The sequence below is a fragment of the Lepisosteus platostomus genome, chromosome 1 (genome assembly GCF_059453375.1).
Source record: "Lepisosteus platostomus isolate fLepPlt1 chromosome 1, fLepPlt1.hap1, whole genome shotgun sequence".
In the NCBI taxonomy this organism is placed as follows: domain Eukaryota; kingdom Metazoa; phylum Chordata; class Actinopteri; order Semionotiformes; family Lepisosteidae; genus Lepisosteus; species Lepisosteus platostomus.
In genome coordinates this window covers 41,803,278-41,829,720 of record NC_142611.1, presented here as the reverse complement: position 1 = coordinate 41,829,720, position 26,443 = coordinate 41,803,278, and the positions used below count along the sequence as shown (strand labels likewise).

The 26,443-nt window shown below is 36.3% G+C and overlaps 2 protein-coding genes across 4 annotated transcripts in view; one reads left to right on the top strand and one right to left on the bottom strand.

Moving 5' to 3' along the window:
- wfs1b (Wolfram syndrome 1b (wolframin)) overlaps window positions 1–618 on the bottom strand; it is a 34,784-nt gene extending 34,166 nt beyond the window's left edge. Inside the window, exon 1 of one of the 2 annotated variants that reach the window (XM_088629046.1) lies at window positions 451–618. The gene's annotated coding sequence lies outside the window, so the exon portion shown is untranslated. The remainder of the gene's footprint in view (window positions 1–450) is intronic. The other variant, XM_088629038.1, reaches the window with a different exon arrangement.
- A 1,919-nt stretch (window positions 619–2,537) lies between these two features.
- Window positions 2,538–24,555, top strand: LOC148677958 (uncharacterized). Of its 2 annotated transcripts, none has more exons than XM_088629011.1 (13): window positions 2,538–3,236; window positions 3,775–3,866; window positions 5,386–5,552; window positions 6,840–6,919; window positions 7,980–8,103; window positions 8,663–8,789; window positions 9,337–9,395; window positions 12,954–13,062; window positions 16,528–16,719; window positions 18,929–19,020; window positions 21,098–21,224; window positions 22,570–22,641; window positions 23,256–24,555. In XM_088629011.1, the coding sequence occupies exons 1-12, from the start codon at window positions 2,950–2,952 to the stop codon at window positions 22,620–22,622; spliced, it is 1,509 nt and encodes a 502-aa protein (XP_088485137.1). In that variant the 5' UTR covers window positions 2,538–2,949; the 3' UTR covers window positions 22,623–22,641; window positions 23,256–24,555. The 2 variants fall into 2 exon arrangements, with proteins under 2 accessions (XP_088485137.1, XP_088485128.1); XM_088629002.1 differs by having other exon boundaries at window positions 2,540–3,236; window positions 23,253–24,555.
- The last annotated feature ends 1,888 nt before the right edge of the window (window positions 24,556–26,443 follow it).

Here is a 26,443-nt window from a genome sequence, read left to right as displayed (position 1 = left end):
ACAGAAAAGCTTGGGCTCAAGACAATCTCCCGTAATAACTATGACTGATAGGGGGAAAGAGAACCAAGCAGGGCTCCAGCTATCATAATATAGACTCTATAAACATTAAAGAGGTATACAAATCTCGACAAACTGCTAACCTCCCGAAATAAGCAGAAGGCTCAATCTACCAAAACGATTGCTGCATGCAAATCAAACCACAGCAGAAGGACCTGAACCTTTTGCTCGCTCGAATTGATCCCATTAAACCAATGAACGTTTATTAAACTACGAAACAAAATTATAACATTTTGCCACATGTCATGCTTGAAAACCATTTTACGACACGTCACACTTCCAGAACCAGTTGTATCCCGATGATCTGTATTGTAAATCAAAACCGAACGGCCCTTTAAACTCCCGGCAAACAAAGCACTGCTTCTCAGCTCGTTCCTTAGCCCATATACTTACTCGAGTAATCAAACTATGATTTATCTATAAATTATGCAGTTCTGTTCCGTTTTCTTTCTTTCAAATACTATTAAACGCCTTTTCCATATCGTCCGTCCATAACACCACTGACAGCCCCGTTATAGAAGCAAAGCGAGTAATGGGAATCCTCTCCACAGTGATTGGCGTAAACCCGCCCATTTTCTATTCTCTACTTTCTTATTGGTCGTTTTCCGAGAGGCGTCATTGATGTGCGCTGGTAATTGGCCCTGACTGCAGGAAGTGCTTTCTTATTCCAAAATAATCTAAGTTTTCGTATCAGTCGTTCTGCGCAAAATTCATGATTTAATTTTTTATAAGTATAACAAAGCATACACATATATTGACATTGTCTGTGTTCCTATTAATAACACAACACAGTGGAAAAGAAACGCACCCACAAATATATAGGCTATGAAATGTGAATAATTACAACACAGTGTGGGTTGTCAAAACTTTCATAACTGCGTGCGTAGGGGCGGAAGAGACGTCAGACATCATATTGTCACTGACCTCTCGCAAGAGCCGCAACCTCAAAATACAGAGGAGCGCTGTCTCGCCAAGAAGTGTGTAGACAGCCAGGTAACGGGTTATACTCCACTGCTACTGCCACCTAGTCGGGGAGTGTGAATCGCCTTCATTGACTAATTACTATATTCCTGTGACTTACATTGATTAGATACGGTAAATTGAGAAGCATTTAGCTTACATTTATTTAAACATAAATCCATTATCTCTCCGCTTTTCTAGTTTAAAACAATTTACATAATAAAATACTAAAATACTTTCGGTGACATACTTATATGTTATAAATTCATTATATATATAAGATGCATCAGGTCAGTCACAATCATGATGGAGTCATTCTGCATTATCTAGTTCGTCTGGGTCCTGGTCATAATTGATCAGAGAATATCACCCAACTGTTTCTTGAAAGAGGACAGAGAATCAGGTTCAGCAACATGGCTGGGTAGTTTATTCCAACTCCCACAACCCTTTGGGCAACTGAGTGACTGAGTAATTCCCATGACCCCATTACTCCGGGAGTTGTAGGAATGTGGAACAAGCTACCCAGCCATATTGTTAAGGTTTATACCCTGGCTTCTTTTAAATGTGGCTGGGGGCTTCGGAAAGTACTGAAGAAAATTAGTCACATTTTGTAGACTTTCTTGTACACACACCTATTATTTAGGTGGGTAGCTGCGTCAGCATGCGTAGGCTGCAAAGGAACAAGTAATAGGTTTATTCCATGCTGAAAAAAAGAAGAAAGAGAACACAACGTTTCGGCCGTGGAGCCTTCTTCAGGTGTGTCACCTATTATTTATGTTGTTTATCATTATAAGTTGTCCTGAGACAAGATATCTTATCTTGGATATGCTGTTATCTATCCTTGAAGGTGTCGGAACATGTTGTGCTTCAACTAGAGTTTGCCATGGAAAGCCTTTGCCTACTGTATACTCACGTGGATACAGAATATCAGAGAGACCACAAATGAGTGGAGGTCATTTGAGCCATCAAAATTGTTCCATTCCTCTAGTTCCATTCTTGTCCCTTGGATCGTGTTTGTTTTACTGTGAATTCTGCCTCTCCCGCAGTATGAAAATAGGCTCAAAACCTGCTGGAAAGGGGCCATTTTGGGGAATACAAACCTAACCTGCATGTCTTTAAAAGGTTTTAGGAAACTGGAACACCATGTAAAAAGCAATGCTAGCTCAGGGAGAACATGCAAACTCCTCACAGAGCCATGCCCAAGCCATAATTGAACCCAGAAAAAATGATTTTGTACTATTATGTACTATACCAATGATTATTTGTGATATACATATTCTAACGCAGCTGTAACCGATTATGCTTGTGCTGCGCACAAGGAACTTCGATTGCGCCCACCTCTGTGATTAAAATCGACCTTTTCCAGACGTTCTCACTGTCTGCTAAAGCTGTCTGCGCAGACTGTGACGTCAGTCGCAGACGTGAGCCGCAACCTCGCAGGCGAAGAGGCCTGGTGAACGCGCTCAGTGCGGCACATTTCCAGAACGCTGCACCGGACATTACTAATCGACCCTCTCTTAATTGTTAATCGTCGTTTTTACTTGGAGTAATGTTGTCATCGCAAATTCTGAATGTCCTTAAAGTATTTTATTCATTTTTTTCAATTTTTGCATAATTATTTCATGGGCAATATGCAACACTCATACACATAAAAGCCAAATATTTTTTTTTACGTTTTGTGAATGAACCTTATACCCCATGTTTAGCAGATCGTACTGTAATTAGTACAATATATTCCCTATGTAGTCTATTTTGATGCTTAACCTTTTTATCCACATCCCAACGACTCCACCTACTGATCAGTCGGCTGCCTGACGGTTTCTTAGCCGTGTCGTGTGGATGGGTCTTGGATTGATTGTGTCGCCTGTCTGCCTCTGCAGCTGAGAGTTTCGTCTCTGCAGCCGGGAATGGGCTGAAGACACTGGTCCCGCTATGAACCTGGACCGTGCCTTGAGTCCTGGCTCGGCGACAGGTGCGATGACCGTGGTCTCCCCGGCTGTGGTCAATCCAATCCCAGCAGCTGGGTACGATCTCGCTGCCATCCGGCACCTTCAGGTGGAGGCGTCTGCGGGGCTCAGCGACAGTGCAGCCGCGGAGGGAGCAACTGTCAGCGGCCTCAGCAGCGCTGCAGATGCCGGGGACAGGAGCTCTGCACCTGCCGCCTTCGTTGATGGCGTTCCTGTCACAGTGTCGGTGCAAAACGTTGACGGTCAGCAGAGGTACCTTGTCCATACGAGATGAGTCTGAATGCATAACTTACAACAGCCGACTGTTTAAGATATACGGACTCTTCACTTATTTATAATGTATGCTGAGTAAATGCAGTACAATACTTATTTTAGGCCACATTTAGGGATTCCCTGCAAGTATTTGACCCGAGGAACACTTTCTCAGTTGCTCACCCAAATTACAGAGGCTTAATTTTAAAGTATTACAAGTTCATAAAGAAATCTAGGATGTTTCCCACTGTAGTGGCTGAGAATATACTGTGATGCTGTAATTTTATGGACTACAGTACTTTGCTGGTTGCCATGGAAATCTCGCACCTAAATCACAGTATTTGCGATCTGCCCTCTGTTGGCAGAGAGAAATGCCCAGGCTTCCTTTTCATGTTTCTTGCTCTTTTTGTTGTTTTTGTATCCTACGATTGATATTTCCTAAATTGCGTTGTAGAAGTTTTTTTTTAATACTTCCTTTTATTTTTAACTGTAGTTATTTTATTCTTAAGCTTTGGTTTGACATTTGTTTATCTTTCAGGATAGTCTGTGTGGCGACAGATTCCAGTGGCAGCACTGTGTCATACGTAGGGCAGCTCAACTCGGAGGCAAATCTTGAACTCCAGGCACAGGGTGAGGAATTTCAGTAGCTTTTAATTTGACCTGTTTTTTGCCATAATAGTGAACTTCTGCCTTCAGTTCTAGCAGCAATCACGAGTTAATCAACTTTAACGCAGTAAGGTTAAAGTGTTACTAATTATTTTTATGGGGGCAGATGCACTTTCTGAGGTTTATTTTCAGTATTACTTGTATAACCACAACGGTTTAGATTTATGCCCAACAGTTGTAGCTGTCATTTTAGCACGTTTCACATCATTGGCATAGGCAGTTTTGATATTTTCATTTAGCTTATTCTGACTACAGCACTGGGCTGTATTGATGCAAGATGATCAGCTGCTTTTTTTCTGTTGTTAAGACATTTTTTATATTTCATAAACAGCCGTGCAATGCGTGTGCCCTAATGGATTGTGGGTATAGATTTTGCACAGCAAGCACAAAGCTAGACTCTGCATGAGCAAAGGCAGCTGTGATGACATCAGATAGCAAAAAGCCATATTATTTATAAACACAGGTATAGCAGTGTTTACTAAATAAATTATTACATGGATAGTAAGTGTTGCAGATTATTGATAAAAAATACAGTGTAATTATAAAAGTTAGTGTTCACCTGTAGTCAAGCTATATGTCTGTTTACTGTTACACACAACAAAAATGGTTTGCACTGCGACTATAATTGTGCAGCTTTGTGTAGTGCTACAGCCCTTTAAATATAAGGAACTTCTATTTGAGCAATATGATACACTCTAAAACTATGATTTTATTTCCTTTTTGATCTATTTATATTTATAGAATAGAATTCTACAGTGTCTTCTAAGCTTGTATATAGAATCTTGTTCAAGATATCTGTCTGGGATTGTTGAAGTAAACACTTTATTTTAGTTTTAGTGTGAGATTAGTCAGATTATAAGGAACTTTTGGGTATGGAAGGAAAAAAATATATCAAAACCTCCAAAGTCCTCTAGGCTGGGGTGTGTTGCTATGAGTCAGGTAATGGAGTTATGGCTCGGACTCAAGGTAAGATAGGCAGATTACTACTCACTACCTTTCCGTGGGCAGTCATCTGCATGAATGACTCCAGCCGACCTCTGTCCCATCAGTCCAACTCCACTCCACAATGAATCTGGCTATAATACAGACACCAGTCCATCACAGGGAATCATACAAGCATACTGTGGGAAATGTCGGGAAAAAAATTCCCTAACAGAGAAAACCCATGCAGACATGGGGACAATATGCACATGGAAGAGCCTCCATTCTGGAATCGACCCTAGTACACAGGATCTATGAGTCAAGATGTCAGCATGGCATCTGATAGATTATATATTGGTATTAATGTTGAGAAAATCAGATTTTAAATCTTAGAGTTTGGCCCATTTTATTCAAAGATTAATTCACATTCTCATCCATCATTGTTTTCCTTGTTGTGCTTGTTAATCTAACTTCTGTTGCGCAGAGCAATAGTGAGATCCTGACTGTAATATAATTGTGTTGACACAGGGCTGACACAGAATTGTATGTATTTCATAATTAGTGCCTTCTCAGCCTCTTACATCAGAGGATGGCATGACCCTCTTGTCCTCTGGAGCTCAGCTGGTTCCCATCCACCCTTTAATGTCAGCACTGCAGCCCCTGCACAATATCATCCTTGACGGACAGCAAGAAGCAAAGGATCCTGACACTGAGGAGCCAAAGTCCAAAGTATGGCTTTTAATATATACTGCATAATCTTTCCTGTCTGGGGTTCATTCAGGTAATAAAAGTTAAATTGTACATCCTCCCAGGTCAGAACTCACTAACTTGTAAAACAATAATGGTTGTGTTAAGAGGAAAAAGGAGATCACTTGCATTTGTGATATTTTCAGAAAGGATTTAAAAAAATGTTTTTTTTAGTAATGAAAAGTATAGTGTTAGAAGCTAATTGACACCCGTAGCCAGATAGGCCTATGATGGCTGAAAAGTTAAAGGGACATCTGGAGTCAAAAAATAAATGCCAAAAATGCAAAACACTCTAAAATATAAAAAGCAATGTAAAAGGCACAAAAAGGTCACTTCAGCAAATATTGCTATCACCCTTTGGCAACACCTACCTGAATGGTAAATCAAGCATGTTAACTTTACAATCACTCCTTCAAAGAAATATAAATTTCACCACTTCTGGCTGAAGTTGATCCAAAATGTGGAGGAGTACAGAGGAAGTGTGTGCACAAAGTTTTTCCAAAGATTTGGCCCCTTCTAACTAGATCTGTGATGATATCTAATAGGGGTCTGCCGTTGGGCAGAGATAGAGAAGCACATGGAGCACTGTGTGTGATAGACTAATTCGGAAATATCACCGTGGGGCTGCCTTGTGTGTGGGCTATTCTGGCTTTAGACAGGGTGCGATACAGTAGCCACCCAGGCCAAACAATTGTGCCATGGGCAGAGACACTCCTGTCCTCATGTTTGAGATAAGAGGGTAATAGTGAAGAAAACTTTTCATAATACAGTACTTCATAAACTGGATTTGCTTTGATTTTCTAATTTGAATTTCATGAATAAAAACTAAATTTATTCAGTTTAAACCCCTGAATATTTCAGTAATATAGGCAACGTAGATCAATCGGTAAAGCACCCATACTCTTTGGGTGGAGCGGTGGCACTGTGGCTAAGGATCTGCGCCTGTGGCTGGAAGGTTGCTGATTCAAACCCTGCGGTCGGCAGAGGAATCCTACTTTGTTGGGTCCCTGAGCAAGGCTCTTAACCCCAACTGCTCCAGGGGTGCCATATAAATGGCTGACCCTGTGCTCTGACCCCAAGCTTCTCTCCCTGTCTGTGTGTCTGTGTCTCATGGAGAGCAAGCTGGGGTATGTGAAAAAGACAATTCCTAATGCAAGAAATTGTATATGGCCAATAAAGTGATCTTATCTTATCTTTGTTCTCACAAACCAGACTCTGTTGACTCTGTCTATCTTGCCTGTGAATGTCTTGTCTTATCTTCATCCTCAGAAGAGGAAAGGAGGCTGGCCAAAGGGAAAGAAGAGAAAACCCCCAAAGGAATATCCAGCCCCACGGGCACCGACCACAGGGTAAGAATTCCTAAACGCAGGATACACGAGGTGCTCTGATTAATGCTAATGATCAGGTACTTTTAAAAAGTAATCCCTCACAGTTACAAATTACTTGTGCAGGACATTACGTTTTATAATTACAGTAACAAGTAGTTGGGGAAAAAAAATCTAAAAAGTCATAATTTGCAGTTATCTATGTACTGTAGTTAATGTGTAAAATCATACATTAATACAATATATTACGTCTTACAGTAATTTCCCTTTACCTTCTTATTGATTTAAAAAGTAATTCTTTACACAAGTATCATGTAGCTGTAATGGATTTTTTTAAATGTAACCTTTTCTGTTAGAACTGTAGGTTTGATTTCACTCAATTGTATCCTTTGATTTCACATAGCAGTCACAGTGTGGTGAAAAAGCAAGTATGTCCCCTTAAGATTAAATAAATAATGACAAAGTTTAATATTTGTGTGTTATGTGTCAAATGAGGTTAGTTTTAATTACTATTAGAACTTGGTGAGGACTAGATGAAAGTCAAATTTATGTAAATCTGGAACAAGTAAAGGTTTATTTCAATGCTGAAAAGAGAAGAAAAAAAACGCACTCATCTGAAGAAGGCTCCACAGCCAAAACGTTGTGTTTCTTTTCTTCTCTTTTCAGTATGGAATAAACCTTTACTTGTTCCTTTGCAGCCTACGCATGCAGATGCATCTACCTACTTTATACAGTACCTACTTTATTTAACTACTTGTATCTAAATATGTTAATCCACAAAATCTGAAGTGGATGTACTTACTTTTTCTCCTCACTGTGTGTCAACTGTAATTAAGGAAGTAAAAGATTGTTTTTAATTTCAGTTAGCAATTGATGAATTGAAGAAAAATGAAATGGTTCGAATAAATGCCATCATTTCATTTTTGTTGTTATATATTTAATTTTTTTACAATATAAGCTTTTACTTTTATAATTATGTAATAATTATAAAAGTAACTTAGAATACAAGGGCAAACCTTTGGATTTTCATATCCAGTATTTAGTTCTTTACTTGTATTGCCCATGATTTCCTCTGGGCTTTTAGGTACGTGATATTTGTCAATGAAAAGAAGGTTCAGCTGAAGATGGATCACCCTGACCTTCCCTTTACTGAGATCACTAAAATGCTGGGTGTCCAGTGGTCTCAGCTGTCCATGGAGGAGAAGCAGGCAAGTCAAATAGATGTTCCAGGATAAACTAAAATGCCTCCTGACAGCCATGTTTGTAATTGTTGTTGGGAGTTTTGGTACAGCCAGCTCCTTAATTGCTATATTGATCCTGCTGATGACCAGCTGAATAAGTAAGAAGCTGGATGTAACAAAATATTAATATGGAGCATAACTGACTAGCCCCGGTGTAGATTAAGCCAATCTTGGGCATCTGCTTCACAGCCTATCGCAATATAGACCTTGGCAGTATGTGACACACTGGCAAACCTACTGTATTCTCTCATTCTGGGAAGCATTTCCTCATCATTGTGCCTTTTATGAAGAATTTTTGTACGATAGGTTAACACTGCTTTTCGCACAATTTTTTTTCCTTATCTTGTACCTACCTATCATTTTACATTTTAAAAATACCCTGTAGACCTACAGTATATGCAGCCCTATGTTTCTGGGTGGCATACATGAAAACTATAGAAGCAAAATGTTAAGATCACAAAGGTAAAATGTGCTTAAAACATAGCTATTGACAGAAAGGTATAAACTGTGTCATTAACTTTTACAGAGATACAACAATGCTGCTGACAGAGACAAACAGCGGTACATTAGAGAGCTGAAGGCCTATCAGAACTCTGAAGCTTACAAGGCTTTTCTTAAAAGGAAAACCTTGAATAAAGTGAAGGATGTCTGTGGTAAGTGTTCCCACTGAAGTTATCAGGTAAAGCCTGCTCTCAGAAACAGTCATGTACTGTATTTCTTTGTCCGTCCAGACCAATAATCTTTAAAAACAGTTCCTTTGTTGAGATTCGTAGTACTGAAGGAGGACTTAGTTTCAATGACTTTGAAGATGTTCTGTTTTTTCTCCACTTCCTATTATCATGATTGGTTACATACAGTCTCTGCAGGAATATGTAAGGGATAATGAGAAAAATGTACAGTTTATTTATTCATTTGGTTGTAGAAACATTAAGAAAGTTTGAAATCCATAAGATTAGAGAATACATCCATACTTTTGTTTTGTTTAATGTTTTTCATACGTTAAATATACAAGCTGTTTTTACAATGGTGTGTACAGGGTAGGGTATTTATCAAATGCTGATCTGTTGATTACTTGTAGAATTATTTTTTTCTACTTATTTTTGCCTTATATGAGTATCAGAAATGTTTTCTGCATTCAGTCTTTGTGTGTAATGTTAGCAATCATTCTGCTGAGATCTGAAACAAATACTTTTTTTTCAGGAATTGAGTGCGTTGATTCCGAGTTTGAAAATGACGTTTTTGCTCTGTCCCAACTGGATGTGAGTAACTTAACATATACCTGTATGTTTAAGTAAATGCCACAGTACATTTATGTTTATCAGAAGATAAAATATGCAAGGATATGCTACAATATTTTAGAAAAGAGTTGTATTTGCTGTTGAAGGTTTAAGCAAATTTTATTTAAGAGTTTGTATTGACCTTTTTATTACCATACAACTGTTATCTTCTCTAGAGTTTATTTTAACTATCTTTCCTTGCATTTTCTTTATCTTTTCCATTTTATCTTTAGCCAATATTAATCTCAAACCTGCTGACTGAGATCTTTAGTTATGAGATTTTATCTAACTTTAGAGAAGCACAGCACACCTTCAATATTATAAACATACTACCGTACTTGTTAGTGGTTTTCTATATTTCAAAATGTTTCTTAATCTGTTTATTCATGGACATATACTGTACATGTGTCTTCCAAGTCAAAACACACCAGATTGGCTCAAATGAGCCATATCAGGACTTTTTTGTATGATGTAATTATTTTATTATGTAATTTATTTGGTTTTTTTGTGTTATTAGTTTTGTATATGCATCATGATTCATATTTATGTTATATTTATGCTTTTTAACATAAACAATTTATGTTGTCATTTAATTTCCATGTATCCAGCTTTGAAACACCTTTCCAGATACAGTTTTTTAAGAATACTTCATAGGCAAGTCAAATGCTTCAGCAAAAACAAACAAATCCTATCACACAGAACATAATAGAATACAGTGAGGCATCAACTAAATTCATATTGTGTTAAAAATTATCAGGATTGTCTAAGTCTTTTTAAAATGAGGAGAATCATTTATTACTGCTCTTTAAAAATATCTCTTTATCCACACCCAAAGGTAAGTTATATTCAATATATACATTTGTATTTACTGTACATTTGTTCCTTTTTGTACCTGGAGGTAGGTTTTTATCACTTCAAACAATAACACTGCTGTGAATTAACCATGAGGCATAGGTGTGCAAGAAGCTTTACTTGTTACTGTTATTTTTGTTGTCACAATAAAACCTTAAAATGTTTGCTTATAATTCCCTGGAAGTCATCCCATACAGTATACAAAAAATGTGTACTGAAATTAAATTTATTGTACTAGAAATAAGCTATTTCAGACAAATTGTAAATAACAATGGTAATAAATAACAATTGAGAGCATTTACAGCAAAAATGTAAGATACTATCCAGTACGTCACTGTTTAAGACTGTGGTGTTGGTGTATTGAATTATAATCAGTTCTCTGAAAGCTGTGGAATGTAGAGTTGGCCAAAATAAAAGAAGAACGAGGAAAGATGCATGTTTGGCAAAGCACTCGTAATGGTACACTATTTTCACAGCCCAGCCAAATACGTTAAATGGTAATCAGGTCCTTTGGCTGCAGCTCCAGACAATTAAACCAGCCTGTGACCCACAAAGGCTGTTTGCAACTGTCACTGTACTGTCATGCTGCATAAATTAGTATTCCTTATTCATTATTCTGCATCCTTTTCTGTCATTTGGGTTATTGGAATATAGACTCATCCATAACCTTCACATAGTTGGACTGCTGCCATTTTTGTGTTTCCTGAGTTGAGGACATTCTGTACGGGGATTATCTGCATTAAATTATGAGGTTGTCTTGGACACTGCCTGCAATATGTGGTGTCTTATATCTACAGTGTCTTGCAAAATTATATTAACCCCTTCTCAATAATGTCATATTTTTTTTAATTACAAATAGTACAGAATATACATATTTTTAAAGTTAATTTTGAAGTGACTGAAGTCCCATCCAGGGCTTATCACGTATTGCTTGCTAAAATAGGCTCTCCCACAACGCCAAATTAGATGGAGCAGTTAGAAAATGGATTGATGGATGGATATTTTTAAGTAAAAGTTGAAAACTTCAACAATTTTATGCATGAGCATTAGCATAACACATTAGCAAAAAAAAAGAAAAATCCCAAATTAAAATGTGTCGGTTGCATATTTACACCCCTGAGTCAATACTTGTTTGTGAACTAGCTTATTTGTCAGCAATTACAGCTGCAAGTCTTTGTGGATACATTTTTAAGAAGTTTCAAGTCAGGACTTAAACTAGACCAAAAGACATTCACATGTAGCTTTGGCCTTGTGTTTTGGGTTATTGTCCTCGTAAAAGGGGAATTTTCTTCCCAATTTTTAGGTCTTCAGCAGACTGAAGCAGCTTTTCCTCTAAGGTTTGCCTTTGCTTTTCTCCATCCATTTTCCCCTCAATCTTGACAAGCTTCCCAATCCATGCTTAATAAGAAGCAGCCCCATATAATGATATATTGATATATGTGATATATATAATGATATATGGCCAACACCATGTTTGACCATATTGATGGTGTTGACAATCCACAGTATTGGGTTTGTGACAGACTTAATACTTTGCATTTAGACAGAATTTCCAACCTTGTCTAGTCTGCCCAAGGAACGTTTTGCCACATGTTTGCAGTATCACTTATTTGCAGTGTTGTAAACTCCATGGATCGTGCAGGATCTTACAGAGACCGGTGTATTAATTCTGAAATCATGTGAACCACTGAAAATAGGTAGAGGCCACTGAAATAATTGTGACTTCTAATTTTGTACACCTGAACCAATTCATTATTCATAAACAATATTTTCAAATGCTTATAACGAATACTTAAACAATCGGCATATTTTGGTTTTGGATTTTTCTCTGCAGTTTCTGCTGACATGTAACTTCTTTCACCAATAAAAGTGTTAAGAGTTCAAGCATTCAAGTTTTGATTAAAAATACTAATTTAAAAAGGCGTATGCATCATTTGTATTTCAACGGAATGGGATATCATTGAATGGGGGTGAATATTTTTGTAAGATGCAGTATGATGGCAGAGGTCCGCCTCTCATTAGGTGACTAGTGAGGCCTAAATACACAGACAAACCATGATGTAAAGGAAAATGCAGTGTTTACTTCCATCACAAAACAGACTCCTACACCAGCTATTAGGATCCCTTTTTATACTAACCCATGCTAATTGAAACCCAAGTGAGAATGTGATTCTCACCTGTCACCAATTATCTAATTACCTAATTCACCACACGTACAGTAAATCAATACACAAGCGGCTGACTTCCGAAGCAGGTCAGCTTGAACTAATAGAACACTACTGCTGGCCTGCCATGAATGGGATTATTCCCATCTCTCTGCTCACATCGTAACCCCAAGATCACCTGTACCCAGACATCTTATGATGACTTCTACATGTTATCAGGGAATGTACTGTATACTGTATATGGGGAAAAACTTCTTGAGAAAAGGCTGAGTTTTTCCATGGTATACTGTACGTATATGATTATTCTGTGAGGAGAAAAAAAAGCTAAATAATTCTTACAGGATCTAAAACATCTTTTCTCTTTACTTTGTGGTTTGGAAGAAGCTTTTTGTGCATCATTAATATTCATTAATAGTGGACTCCACAATATTAATCTGCCGACTTCCATCTTGCTGGAAAAGATGATTTTCAAAATCTCCATTTCTTTTTAAATTCAAATTCAATTCCTTTCTCATTTAAACAGGGGGATGAGAACGGTGACTTGTTCTGTAGGACCTGTAATCAGTACTTCAGCTCTCTGCATAACAAGAAGGAGCACCTCATGGGGAAGCAGCACCTGCAGAACCTGACAGGTGACCATGTTTGTCCTTGCTGTCAGCAGTATTTAACTTTGGCGGAAAGTACTTGAACCTGCTTGTGCTGTTGATTACTCAGCAATTATCCACTACAAGTGTTTTTGACATGAACTGCACTTTTTTAAATAGTTGCATTCACTGGTGTCTTTCTTTTGTCTGTAGCTTCATTGTCTCAAATTTCAAATCCAGTCCTTGATGGTGAATTCAGGTCTGTCAGGGGCTTCTACATCCAGAAAGCTATCGTTGAGTTAGGAATATACAATTTGTCAATGATGTAGTCCGATTGCAATGGTGATATCAATAGTACACGGTGATATCCGTGTTCTTCACCTTAAATCTCTTCGCTTCATAAATGTGGTTGTACTGCACATACAGTATGCGTACACTGCGTATACCGTACAGTAGCTTCACAAGACCATACCGTTTTAACCCTGAAGAAATATGTCATGATAGAAATCCCATGTCATTAAGTTACAAAAACGTTCACAGAAAATTTAGTCTAGCATTACTGTAAAATAGACTGCATTATAATGATAATTATTACATAAAGATAATAGATTTTGAAACCAATAGAAGACACAATTGCACTTTTAACAAGTATGTGCACTTTAAACAAATATGCACATTTATTTCTTATGCTGCTTGAATAAAAAGAATTAATATGACCACTATGGGGCGGAGCACTGGCACTGTGGCTAAGGATCTGTGCCTGTGGCTGGAAGGTTGCCGGTTCAAATCCCGCACCTGGCAGATGAATCCTACTCTGTTGGGCCCCTGAGCAAGGCCCTTAACCCCAGCTGCTCCAGGGGTGCTGTGTAATTGGCTGACCCTGTGCTCTGACCCCAAGTTTCTCTCTCCCTGTCTATGTGTCTCATGGAGAGTAAGCTGGGATATGTGAAAAAGACAAATTCCTAATGCAAGAAATTGTATATGACTAATAAAGTGATCTTATAAGAAAGGTTACAAACAATTGGATGCCATTTTGCTGATTTGGTTGCTCGTAGCTACAGTAAGTGGACCGTGGATCTCCACTCCCCAGCTCAGTGTGTAAAGAAGTGGCTCCTCCTCTCAGTTTTAAAATCACTTCCCCTTAGTTTTCGTTTGTACCCACTGGATTCATTGTTGTTTCTGAAGAAGTCTATTGGGTTGCCTCTTGCAGTGTCTTTGAGGATTTAAAATATTTGAAACCGGTCCTCTCGTAGTCTGCTCTGTTGAAGACTGAAAAAATATATATTTTAGCCTATTACAATAGGACTGTACAATTATACAATGGAATGTACCTGACAGTCTTTAGCATATATTCAAACTCGGTATCAGTTCATTACTACAGTATGTGTTTCTTGGGGGCAGTTGACCAAGGTTTTTATTAGATTTTGAAAGCAATCAATGCATTTTTCTGTGTAAAACCCATGCTCTGGCTATTTGCACAGTAAGCAGTTCAGAGCTAGCTGACCTCAGCAGAACGGAGCTGTGCAGATGCAGTAATACTGTGAAGCTGGCTAAACGGTGCTATGGTTTCATAATGTTTTCTTCATATGTACTTTGCATTTAAGTTGCAAGTAAAAATTGTCACATGGTTATTTATTTAGCTAAAATCTAACATTTTAGCACATTTTGCTATAATAGTACTGGTTAATAATTTAATATTTTACCTTTTGCATGCTATATTTTTTTTACTGATGATTCATAAATAGGATACTTATTCTTATATTCAACTGTTTCCTCGTGCTGTATTCATGTTTTTGTCATTTTTGCAAACACCTTTGGGCTTAAAATGCATTAATTCTTAATATTGATACCATCGAGTAAATACTCTGTTAAACGAACTAATAGGGCAGAAGGTATGTCTGTTATTATCAAATATTTGTTAAATCACAAATACGTTTTTCAGCTCAAAAATAAACTATTATATATATGATAAGTATGTTTTCTAGATTTTTATTTTTTTAAACAATTGCAGTCAACACAGTCAATTGCTCTTGTGCATTTTTGTAACAATATATAATAATATATTATATACAATAATATAAGCACAATGTATATAAGCTCTTTATTTTGTGTGTCGTAAATCAACTGTTTAAAATTCACTGAAGCTATGAAACACAAGCAACATATCTCTAAGCAATTAACCAACCCCTTTAGGACTCCATTGATATTCCTGAATTTTAAACCTATCTAGTGTTTCTTTGTACCTTGTTTTATTATCTGTGCGTTCCAACTTTATTGTGGGGAAAATCTGGTATTTCTTATTTTACAGACAGAATTCCCCTTTAGAAGATTTGTCCATTAAATGAAGTCCTTTAAACTAATGGTTTACTGTCCTTTCACTTTGAAATTACAGTTTAAGGATGTTAGGACATTAGATTTACTGTAGATGGCAGTATACACTTGCAAATGCAACCAGCCATGGTTTTGCACAGTGTCTGCTACTGTAAGTTGTTTAAAGGTGTAGAAATATACGCATGAAGCTGGCAAAGTTTGAGTCTTATGATGCACTCAATACTAGTTTCTCCTCAATAAGTTGTTAAAGACATTTGTTTATTGTTATGGAAGGTACTTGCACTTTAGGACTGTATTAATATTTCTAAGGACCCCAGAATAAAGTATGTGTACACTGTAATTGTATTCATGGCATTTTTCTCTTCTTTAGCCTGGCTTTCTCTTAAATTCCTTTTTAGTTGAAATTAATTATTTGCAAAGAACCTCAAAGTGTAATTTTTTCAGTCATAGCAAGAGCCATAGAGTTTGGCCATCTCTAACCTAGAGGTCTATAGTGGAATTTATCCTTGGATTCAAGGTGTGAAGCGGACAGAGAGTACAATATGTGCCCCTCCACCACTAACCGCAGTTCTGGTACCTATTTGTACTGGAGAACTGGAGCAATAGGGCTCCCAGGTATACAATAGCAGTGAGCACAGTGAGGATGCCAATGCATGACCTTGCAATCAACAGTGTCCTAACCATCACACAGAGTTGTCCCCCTTCAGTCATAAAGGATAGATTGGACAAAAGAACATTGGTTAGGTTGATGGATCGCATCAGTGAGTTTGTGACTGCCTAGATGTCCTATACCTAGGGCAGCTAAAACTAAAGCAGTTGCTTGTCTCATAAAGGCCAGATTGCAGGATGTGTTCCGTAGCCTGACGATTGCTGGTTCTAGTCCATTCTTTTATTCTTGGCACTGTGGCTGCAAAACAAACTGGACAGCTTGGCTGTACTTACAGTATGTCTTATAGAACATGTGTTGTTTTGAATCACTCCCAGATGCACTGCAGCCTTGCAAATCCGAACACATGAAAGGAAGGAAAGATTACTGATAATGTGACACCTTCTCACAAATTTTAATCATGAAAAAAAAATACATGCTCAGTTTTTATCATACCAATGCATTTTTTATTTATTTAACATGACACAAGCCAAGTAAGCATTAAAGAAGTGCTTGTGTCTTGGCCTTGCTCCTAGAGGAGTTTGAGAAGGAGACATTGGGGTTCTGCAAAGAGCAGGAGGAGGAACTGGAGGGAGCTGATGATGTGTCTGAGGAAGAGGAGGAGGAAGAGACAGACCTAGCCCATCTGTGTGGACTGACCTCCCAGCACAGCTTCACCTCAGTGAACATCAGCTTGCTGGAGGAGTTACTCATCAAACAGATGAAGCGTAAGTATATGGTCCGGAGGAAATGCGGATGTGCAAATATGCTGAGTTTTGTTCACATGAGTTGCAGTAAAGGAGAAAAGTTTGTTGCTTTCCAGTTCTCTAGTTTTGCTATGACACTCTGAAGTTAGGCGAAGTTATTTTCCAAACTTGCCTTTAAGGTGGAGTTATTTACTGTATAGCCCGTTCTGTTTAAGGTTAGTGATAGAAATAGAGTGTGACAAAAATTCAAACTACACAACGGTTTTTGTTTAAATTTAAATACAGAGGAAAATATCACACTCTGACTGCACTGCACGTACTGTATTATACAGTATAGTATGTTTCCATTTGTAGAGCACTTGCATCTCACAGGACCCCAAAGCACTTCATCTGCCACTGAAGTTTAACACCCACCTGGGTGACGCAAACAAAATGGAATGGTTTAGAATTGCTGCAATTCTTGAACAGGGAACAGAAAAGAGTATAATACCAGTGATCTCTCTCCAAGGCCCAGAGCAAGAAAATTTGCTTGGATTGCAGAGGGCCAAGTTGACCCTTCCTGGGCTACTGTATGCTCTAACGGTGATTGCTCAGGTAGATGTTTGTCCTCTAGAACTCACTGGCTCTGCAACTTTTAAGTAGCTGACCAGCTGCAAAAATAGTTAAGGTCAGATGCTGACATTTTACTGTGTATTACAGAAATGAGGCTGTAGGAGGTTGTAGGGTCAACCCTTAATCAACCAGTAAGTTAAGCAAGTTCATGGCTGAAAATGTAAAATTCATGAAAATAATAAACTAGTGGTCCTAATTTCTTACTATTTGGTTCTGTGAAGCATTGTACAGCTAAGTTAAACACGAACAGTCTTTATTGATTTTCTTTATTTAAACCTAGAACAGCTGAAAACCATTTGTTTATTTGTCAGTGAATGTTTCATCACATCTGTGTCTTTCCTAGAAACTCTTGCTATTTGAAAAGGTTATGAAATTGCACTTTGGCAGCTGGGGTGCTACCAGATGCTCTATTAATTGTAGTCTTTAGATTTTTTTTATTCTTGTTTGGTTAAAGTGGATACAGTATTAACTGTGTCTGTTTCACAGTATTTGAAAGCCAAATGGTCAGAGCTAATTAATATTCATATACCCCTTATTCCAATGCTAGTTCAACTTGCTCTTGAAAACACTAGAGCCCTGAAAGGGGTTAAAAGTCCTTATAAAATCTAGATAGATTGCACAAAAAAATGTTAGTATTGCTTTTAGTAAAATGCTGTTATTTGTTTCTAATACTTATATATACCAAGCTGAGAGGTAATCACTGTTCATATTAAGTTGTGACTTAGTTTCATTATGTAAAATTACTAAGATCATGAGTACAGATAAGGGATACTCAAATTGGAAAGATGTAAGTATTGGAGTACCACAGAAATTTGTATTGGAACCTCATATCAGTAATCTTGTAACTTATATATTGAAAAAACTAGTGAAGTTTGCAGATGATACCAAACACTGAAGAAAATTAAAATTCATTCATCCGTTTTCAAACTGCTTCATCCAATACACGGTCACAGGGGAGCCAGAGTCTGTCCCAGCAAGCAACAGGCACAAGGCAAGATACACTCTGGATGAAAAGCATAGACACAAACACAAACACTTACACCACAGCCAGTTTCCCACAAGATAATGAAATTTAAAAATATTTAGATAGAAATCAAGACTGGACAGACATTAAACAGCATTTAACTGCATCAATGTAGAGTGTTACTTCTGAAAACGACAGGGGTTTGTCAACACATCATGTACTGTACATTTTCTAAACAATAACCAATAAAAAGACAAACAGAATGTTACATATAGAAGCTGAAATAATATAATTTCAAACATGGAAAATTATGTGAAAATCATTCAGTTGTATAATATTGTTATAAATAGGGGATTACAAAAAGAGTAAGTATCAGAAATGACTGAGTGGATTAAACAATCAGTAAATCAAATAATTACAAATTGTAAAGATATGACAAGAATATACCCAAGTGGTTGGTATAATTTGAGGCGCCTGAGTTCTTTGTTCTCTGGCACAGATTTGGAGAAAACAGTAACAAATCAGACACACTGGGTTAAACAATAAAATGCCTACTTACTGCATTGAGTTGAGAACCCTTAAGTTCTTAACATTTAGAAATTAGGCTACAATTCTGTGTAAAAAATAAAAATGGTCTTATTTTTGTCTCCCTAGTAAGAGAGTTTGAACTAAGTGAATTGAAGGCTACTTTGGACAGAGAAATGGAAAAGCATGAAAATCTAAACAAGCACTTGCAAGAGTTGCAGGTAAGCTTTCTTTAAACAGTTCTTTAGAACTGTGTGCCATGTTTTACATGGGAAATGTCAAAGTACAAATGTAGCTATTAAAACTTTGTAAATACTGTCTACATAAATTTGTCAGGTTTCTCTGGGAAAGTTTTAGACACTTTCTCAAAAACTAGCTTATATAATAATGTTAAAGTAAAAGACAAAGATCAGGTGATGGAATTCTGTACACTGGGGCAAATCACACCCTAAGATAAGGTGGCTCCAGGAATCACAAATAAAAGCACATAAAAACTCATGAGGATGACCTATAAAAAACTCTAAAGAGACTCCCCATTTTCTGTTAATCTCTAGCAGTCTCCTCAAGCCTTCAGCCTAAAACTTCATGTGAGAATTTGGGCTCTAACCAATAATCTAATAATTTAAACTGATTTTGAGCTGGTGAGTCTATTTACAAGTGATAGAGAACTTTGCCGACCGCTAGTGCCAGTCTAAATATATAAAATTACATGGTGGCTTCATTTCCAAGCATTACTCAAGTATTGATTCCATCAAAGTTTCACTTGGGCGGTTTTATGTAATATAAAATAGTAAGGGTACTCCTGAAGAAACCTGATTTTAAATCAATAAAACAAGCTGTGCTGTTCATGGACTTATTTAAGACCTAGTGTTTTCACTTGGATCTGCAGCTATTAAATGAAGAATTAAGATAAGCAACTATGTGAATGTTTCATTGTGTGGCTGGTTGCTTGGTGGCCAGTGTGCCTAGAAACATTCAGGTTTAATTTACTCCACAAGATATTTGAATCATAAGCTTTTCATTTAGCACTTTAGTGCAGGAAAATATTTGTGGAAAGGACTACATGTAGAAATAATACTAAAAGTGTGACCTAAACAATTCCTTTTTGGTGGTATTTCTTACAACAAAATTCTCTGCTATTGCTTTTATTGATGATTGATATTTTGAAAGGATTCTGGGATGAAGTTATTAAAGTTATAGAATTTACTTTTAAATGTAAGCTTTATTTATGTCCAGAAAACTTTCTTCTTGGAAGAACACCACAGGCCTTGTTTTCTGAAATAGATAAATATTGTAGATAAGTACCTGTTTAACTGCTTTAAAGCAGATATCAAGATTATGGCTTAAACCATAAGCACCTCAGATTGGTGAAGTTTATGAAATGTTTATGGTGAAGTTTATGAAGAAACAATTGGTGAAGTTTATGAAATGGAATGGATAACACATACAATAAGGAATCAGAATAAGCTTTTTGAAGATAAATGGGAGAAAAGTAAAAAGAGTAATATTACGTGAAATGATGTGAAATAATGAAAGATAAAGGTAATAATGGTTTAATTTAATGGTTATTTTATTAATGTAAGTATAATAATTCAAAAGTAAATTATATTCTCTCTAGAGAAATCTAAATATGAAATACCATATAAATGTACTGTATATATGAATATATATGTAATATACTGTATATCTATATTTTTCAGATGTTTTGATTATGTTTTATTATATGTAAACTTTCTTTTTGGGGGAGGTGGAGGAGTGAAGGGTTCTTTTTTGGGTGTATATTTTCTATTCTATAACTATTGTTTATTATGCATATGACAATATGGAATATTTGATGGTAATAAAAACAGATCTAAAACCTTATTGGCACTTCTGCAGAAATTGTGGTGTTTAATTTAAACGGTTATTGCTAACTAACCATTACCCCTGTTGACCTAGTCAACAATTCAAGATGAAATGCATAGCTTAAATCAGAAATGCCTGAGAATGATAAAGGGAAGTGATGACAAAATAATGGATAAATATTTACATGTTTTTATGTTTTCCCATTTCAAGGAATCTTTAGGAATGAGTGGTATTTTTACTGTCATTAACCCTTAATTCACGTTCTCATTAACATTATTAAGTTTGTTTTTTTAATAGCAAAATAAACAATAATAAACAACTTCAGTGCCCAATGAACTATTGCTCTTTTTATTGTGGTTATTTCTATAGCACCATGCTATGATAAGAAGTTAAGTTAAGAGTTTAATGTGTTAAAGAAGATAATAATTCTCATTACTTCCCTTTCCTTCCTAGAGGCAGAAAATTAATCTAGAGACTGAACTGGAGAATCTTAAAGTCTGTGGAGGAACTTTGGAGTCACAGATGGACAGCTTGAAAATGGTTCCCTTGTTCCAATTTCACATTCAAGTGATTGACAGGGGTACGTTTAGAATTACTAAATGAAGAGGAACTGGTGTACAAACTAAAGACAAGACATTTGGTGTTTTGTGTAAAGATGAACGTAAAACAGGTCTAAGGCTGAGTAAGCTTATAGATTGAATTCCTTCTCATTTCACGTCACAAGTAAAAGTACAAAATCAAGATTCATTCCCTTAGATACCCTAAAATAGTTTCATTCTTGCTTGCTCAAGCTTGAACTTTGGCATAATAACATTACTGAATAACTTGGACTTTCAGATACTCTCCATTCTTTTAAAGCATAATAATCACAACAAAATAGTCTGAAAAGCACTGAAATCGAAGTCTAAAAAGGCCACAACAATCATACCACAGATTTCAAGTCACAGAGTATACAACTGAAGAGTTTAATGATCCTTATGTGAGGCTAATCGTGATCATTTGCCAACATAACAGCTTTTAGAACCATGGAAACTCTTAAAACCACAATCTTTGACCAGCTGTGCTTGCCAGACTTATGATTTATCGTATGCTAGAGGAACATTACAATATTGACTTCATCAGCATAATCACACCCTCGGCAGTTGTTTTGGATATTTAAAACACTTAAAAGAATCCTAATTTAATCATTTAAAATTTAAATGTTATTTAGTATTTTACCATACTGTGTGAAAAATGTACCAGAAATATTCTTGGGTTGGGTAAGTAAATACCTATAGTCATGTTTCATTATGCAAATTGCATGTCAATAGCATTTGCTGTTAAACTGGCCAAATTTGCATGAAGAAAAAACATTTACATTTGCAGGCAGAAAGGCCAATGGCCATGGGCTAGGTCTTTTTGAAGAAAAAAACAACATTGCATCTAATTTTTTTCCAGGGCTCATGACAGGTGACTCAAAATTTAAAATATAAAGAAATAGTTTTAGCTTGTTATTCTAGCAAAAAAAAAATCTTTATTATACTTTGATTCATTTTGCACATTTAAAAACTGTTTGAAATGAATCATTTTAAATTTCTCATCTGTAAATGCCTTGTGAAGGAAAATCCTTTGTTTCAATTAAGCTGTGTAGAGCCAGATGTGACCATCCTATTTGACTGATGTGGACTTGGTTATATCAACTGAATTCTTGTTTTTGACAACGACACTTGAATCATTAAGTCACAATTTAGTGACATTTATTTAGATACAGAATGCAGATTTCCACACTGTCATAAACATAAGAATTAAACATAACCAGGACAAGAACTGGCCAGTGTATGCATTTGACCACTGCATCTTGTCCTGTTTCTGTGCCCAGAAAGGTGCACTTCTTGAGTAGAAGTGACCTAAGAAATATATCTTAACCTGTGTTTGTTTGTGTCAAGGCAATGGTGTTCTCCAAAGGCAAAGTCTGGCTGTTGATCCATTGAGGAAGTGATTCAGGAGTAGATACAAAGGTAATTTCTCCCAAAGTAGGTTATTCTCCATCTGATTTCAATGAAGGAACAGTTTATGTACGGTACACGTACGTTATTGAATAGTTAAAATAAAACTATTGGGAAATAGCTCTTAACTTTTTTTTTTAGCGTGGATAACACAAATGTGCTGAATTCCTCAGAGGAATCTGTTGTACACTACTTCATTTTAAAGGGAGATGGTGGGAGTAAAGGGGAGAGACTTTAGAGCAAGGATGTTACACTCATACCTTATGTGTGCCTCAGCAGTGGCTTCCTCTTCTGGTCTTGCCTCTTCAGACTGCCTAGTTCTCCTAAACATCAGTGTCCTAATGTACAGTAATTCTAATACAGAATGAAACATTTTATTTACAGTATTAAGCCTTGAGAGTCTTAAAAAAGGCTTTAGATAAATACATATTTTTTTATTGTTCTCTCCTTTTATTGAAGGCTCTCGTCTTCAGACTACCTAGTTCTCCTAAACATCAGTGCCCTAATGTACAGTAATTCTAATACAGAATGGAACATTTGATTTTTAAAGTGCCTTACAGTATTAAGCCTTGAAAGTCTTAAAAAAGGCTTTAGATAAATACATTTTTTTAATTGTTTTTCAGAAGATGAGCACCACAACAAATGTGAATGATGGAAAATGAGATAGATGTAAGAGGTGGGCTCTACTGTATGCACTGGAAAGAAGCACTGCAAGATGTTGTGCACCTTAAAATGGAGACTTCGGAAATGAGGTGTCTGGCAGCTTTGGGTATTTTTTTCTGATGTGGTTCAGTTGAAAATGTGTCCTTTTTGATTTGTACATTTTGTTTTTATTTTGGAAGAGCTCTTTTTTTAAATTGTCTGCTCATACAGGAAAGTACTAGGAACAAGGCATACAGTTTAAAATGAGTAATATTTATACTGTAGTTGTATAGGAATGAAATATGACTGTCTTTATATAGACCCACCTTTTCTGTGTCTGGTTGGAGACCTTGTATTATTGAGATACAATTTGCACTTCAGCAACAGAATTTGCGCGTCTTTTAGCATGGGAAGCACCATTAGCTGGTGTAATGGTAGCTGGTTTAATCAGCTTTATATTGTAGCTCCTTATGCACTATTTAGACATTGAATGTCAAATTCAAAATTGTTTAATACTTTACTGTATAACTCTAAATTATTGTTTCTTGTGATTGGTATCTGGAAAAGATGATTCAATGAAATTATTGTCGATTTATGCACTATAGTATGTGTTTTGTTTCTCCAAAGAACAGAAAATATTACAAATGCTTTATGCATGTGGTACAAAATATCTACCGTAAACGTTACCTGAACATAATTACAATTAATCTGTGATACTTTGATACAAAAAAAAACCAAGGAACAAATATTGCATTGAACATTTCCAAGACCATCAATTTGATTTCATTCAGGGAGTAACATAATACAAAAACTGTTCATAGTTGTAATGGTGTCTAGGATTCATGTCTATATCAGTGGGCTGAACTGTCTGAAATGTGGCTTAGACAAAACAGTGAGCCTTAGTTTTCATTCCATATACATTTTTAAGATAAGAATGAAAACATTTACTATTCAGAAATAAACAGAAATTATAGGTTGTTAAACTTCCTTAATATAGCTCAACTGATTATTACCTTGGAGTTTTATTCTGTCGTTTTCTCTAGAATTTAGCAGTTTTGCCTAGAAAGGTTTAATCTTATTAACTATAAACTGAGGACCACATTGTTAGAGAACACAGATTCCTTCCCTTTAACAGAGTAAGCATTACAACACATAAAATACCAGATGTAATTTTATAGTTGAACAAACACTATTTTCTCATATTTTTAATGTAAATGTTTTAGTTTTATAGTCCTCAAATTTATTGTACTCTGCAATTAAAAGGAAAAGCAAACCAAAGGAAAATGTGTACACTTTTTGCATAATCACAACATCAAAAAATATTATTTTCAGTTCATGTTTGTGCAATTTCACTTGAAAAAGGTCAAAGGGTTTATCAGTGCTATTTGTTTGGTGTTGTGATTACATCATAAAGTGTGAGGAGTAATGCTGGAACATTAAAAAAAATGCATGCAATTTAGACTATTTGAAATATGAGGCTATTTTTGTTTCTTTGACAACAAAATTTGAATTATGTTTAAGATTTACTTTATGTTTTAAGATTCTCAATGTTGTAGCTCTAGTATATCCTAAAGACTTATTGTATGAGTACAGACCACTCCTGAATTTTAGATCTGCTGATTCAAGCCTTCTTACTCACCTGAAGACCAGGCTCCACACAAAGCAAGACAAAGCTTTCCCTTGTTCCATGTCTATGTCTTGCACCATGTCTATGGCAGTATAAATATATTTTTCCAAAGCTTTAATGTGTAATCTAAGCCTTTTCTTTTCACTAAGTCAATGTACTCTGCTGTTTTTCTGTTTGTTATTATACCATATTTACAGTTAATTAATAAAACCAAATTATTATTATTATTACAAATACCTCTCATGCAACACCTAGTTTGAAATCAGGTTTATTTAATTTTACAGGAGCTCTTGCAAAAGTATTTATATCCTTCCTACAGTGTCCTATTTTCTGAAATGGTAAAATAATGCATACACAATTTTTAACTCAATATTGAATCTAATAGCTGAAGGGCCAAACTGAAGTAAAGTTTCAACCAACCTTGCACACTGTCTTGGTGCACTTTTTGCCCATTCATCTTGGCAGATTTGCTCAGGTTTTCTCAGGTTGTTTAGGGATCACTAAACTGCTAGACAGCAGTTTTCAAGTCTTTCCAAAGTCTCTCAATAGGATTCAAGTCAGGACTTTGACTGGGCCACTCAAGGACATTCACGTTCCTATTCTTAACCCACTGTAGTGTAATTTTATCCTTGGATCGTTATCCTGCTGAACGATGACATTTAGACCTCATTTTGGGTCTGAAGCAAATTTACCTCTAGGATTTAGCAGTACTTTGCTCCAACTATGCTCCTATCAGTCTTGACAAGCTTCCCAGTCCCGGCTGATGAGAATGAAAATTCTGACACAGTTCTGCAACCACCATGCTTGACAATGAGGGTGGTATTGATTGGTACTATGTTGGGTTTGCCTCAGATGTACGCGATCCCTTTGGATTGGGACCTTAATGTTCCAAAGGGATCCATAAAACCTTTTGCCACACATTTGCAGTATCTCTTAGGTGCTATGTTGGAAGTCCCATGGGTGACTTGACATGTTTTTTTTCCTTTTAATGAAAACAAATGCCTTTATGAAATAACCACCGGAGTATTGCTGACACATCTACATTTTCTCCCATCAAAGTAACTTACAGTAATCTATAACTCTTTCACAACTGTTGTTGGTCTCACAGTGGCATCTCTACCCGGTTTAATCCTTACCAGGCTGCTCAGTTTGGAGGGGCAGCCTGATTCTAGGTAATATCTGGATGCCCTTAACTTTGTAATGATAGACCTTACCATGCGCTAAGAAATATAAAGGGTCTTTGAAATGTGTTTATACAGTACCTTCTCCTGAGTTGTTTTGAAAGCTCCTTGGTATTCATGGTTAGATCTTAAAACTCACTATCTCACTGAGAGACCCTGCAGAAATACAGTACAGTAGGTGCATTTATTCTGAAATGATGTGAGCCACTATTAATGCACAAAGATAGAGACTACTCAGCTAATTTTGTGGCTTGTAAAGGCACCTAATTAAGATTTGCCACAGCAAAGATTTTAAATACTTATGCAATCATGACTTTCCCTTACTCCTTCATATTGTGTTTTCTTTTCATTTTTTGCTTTGGAT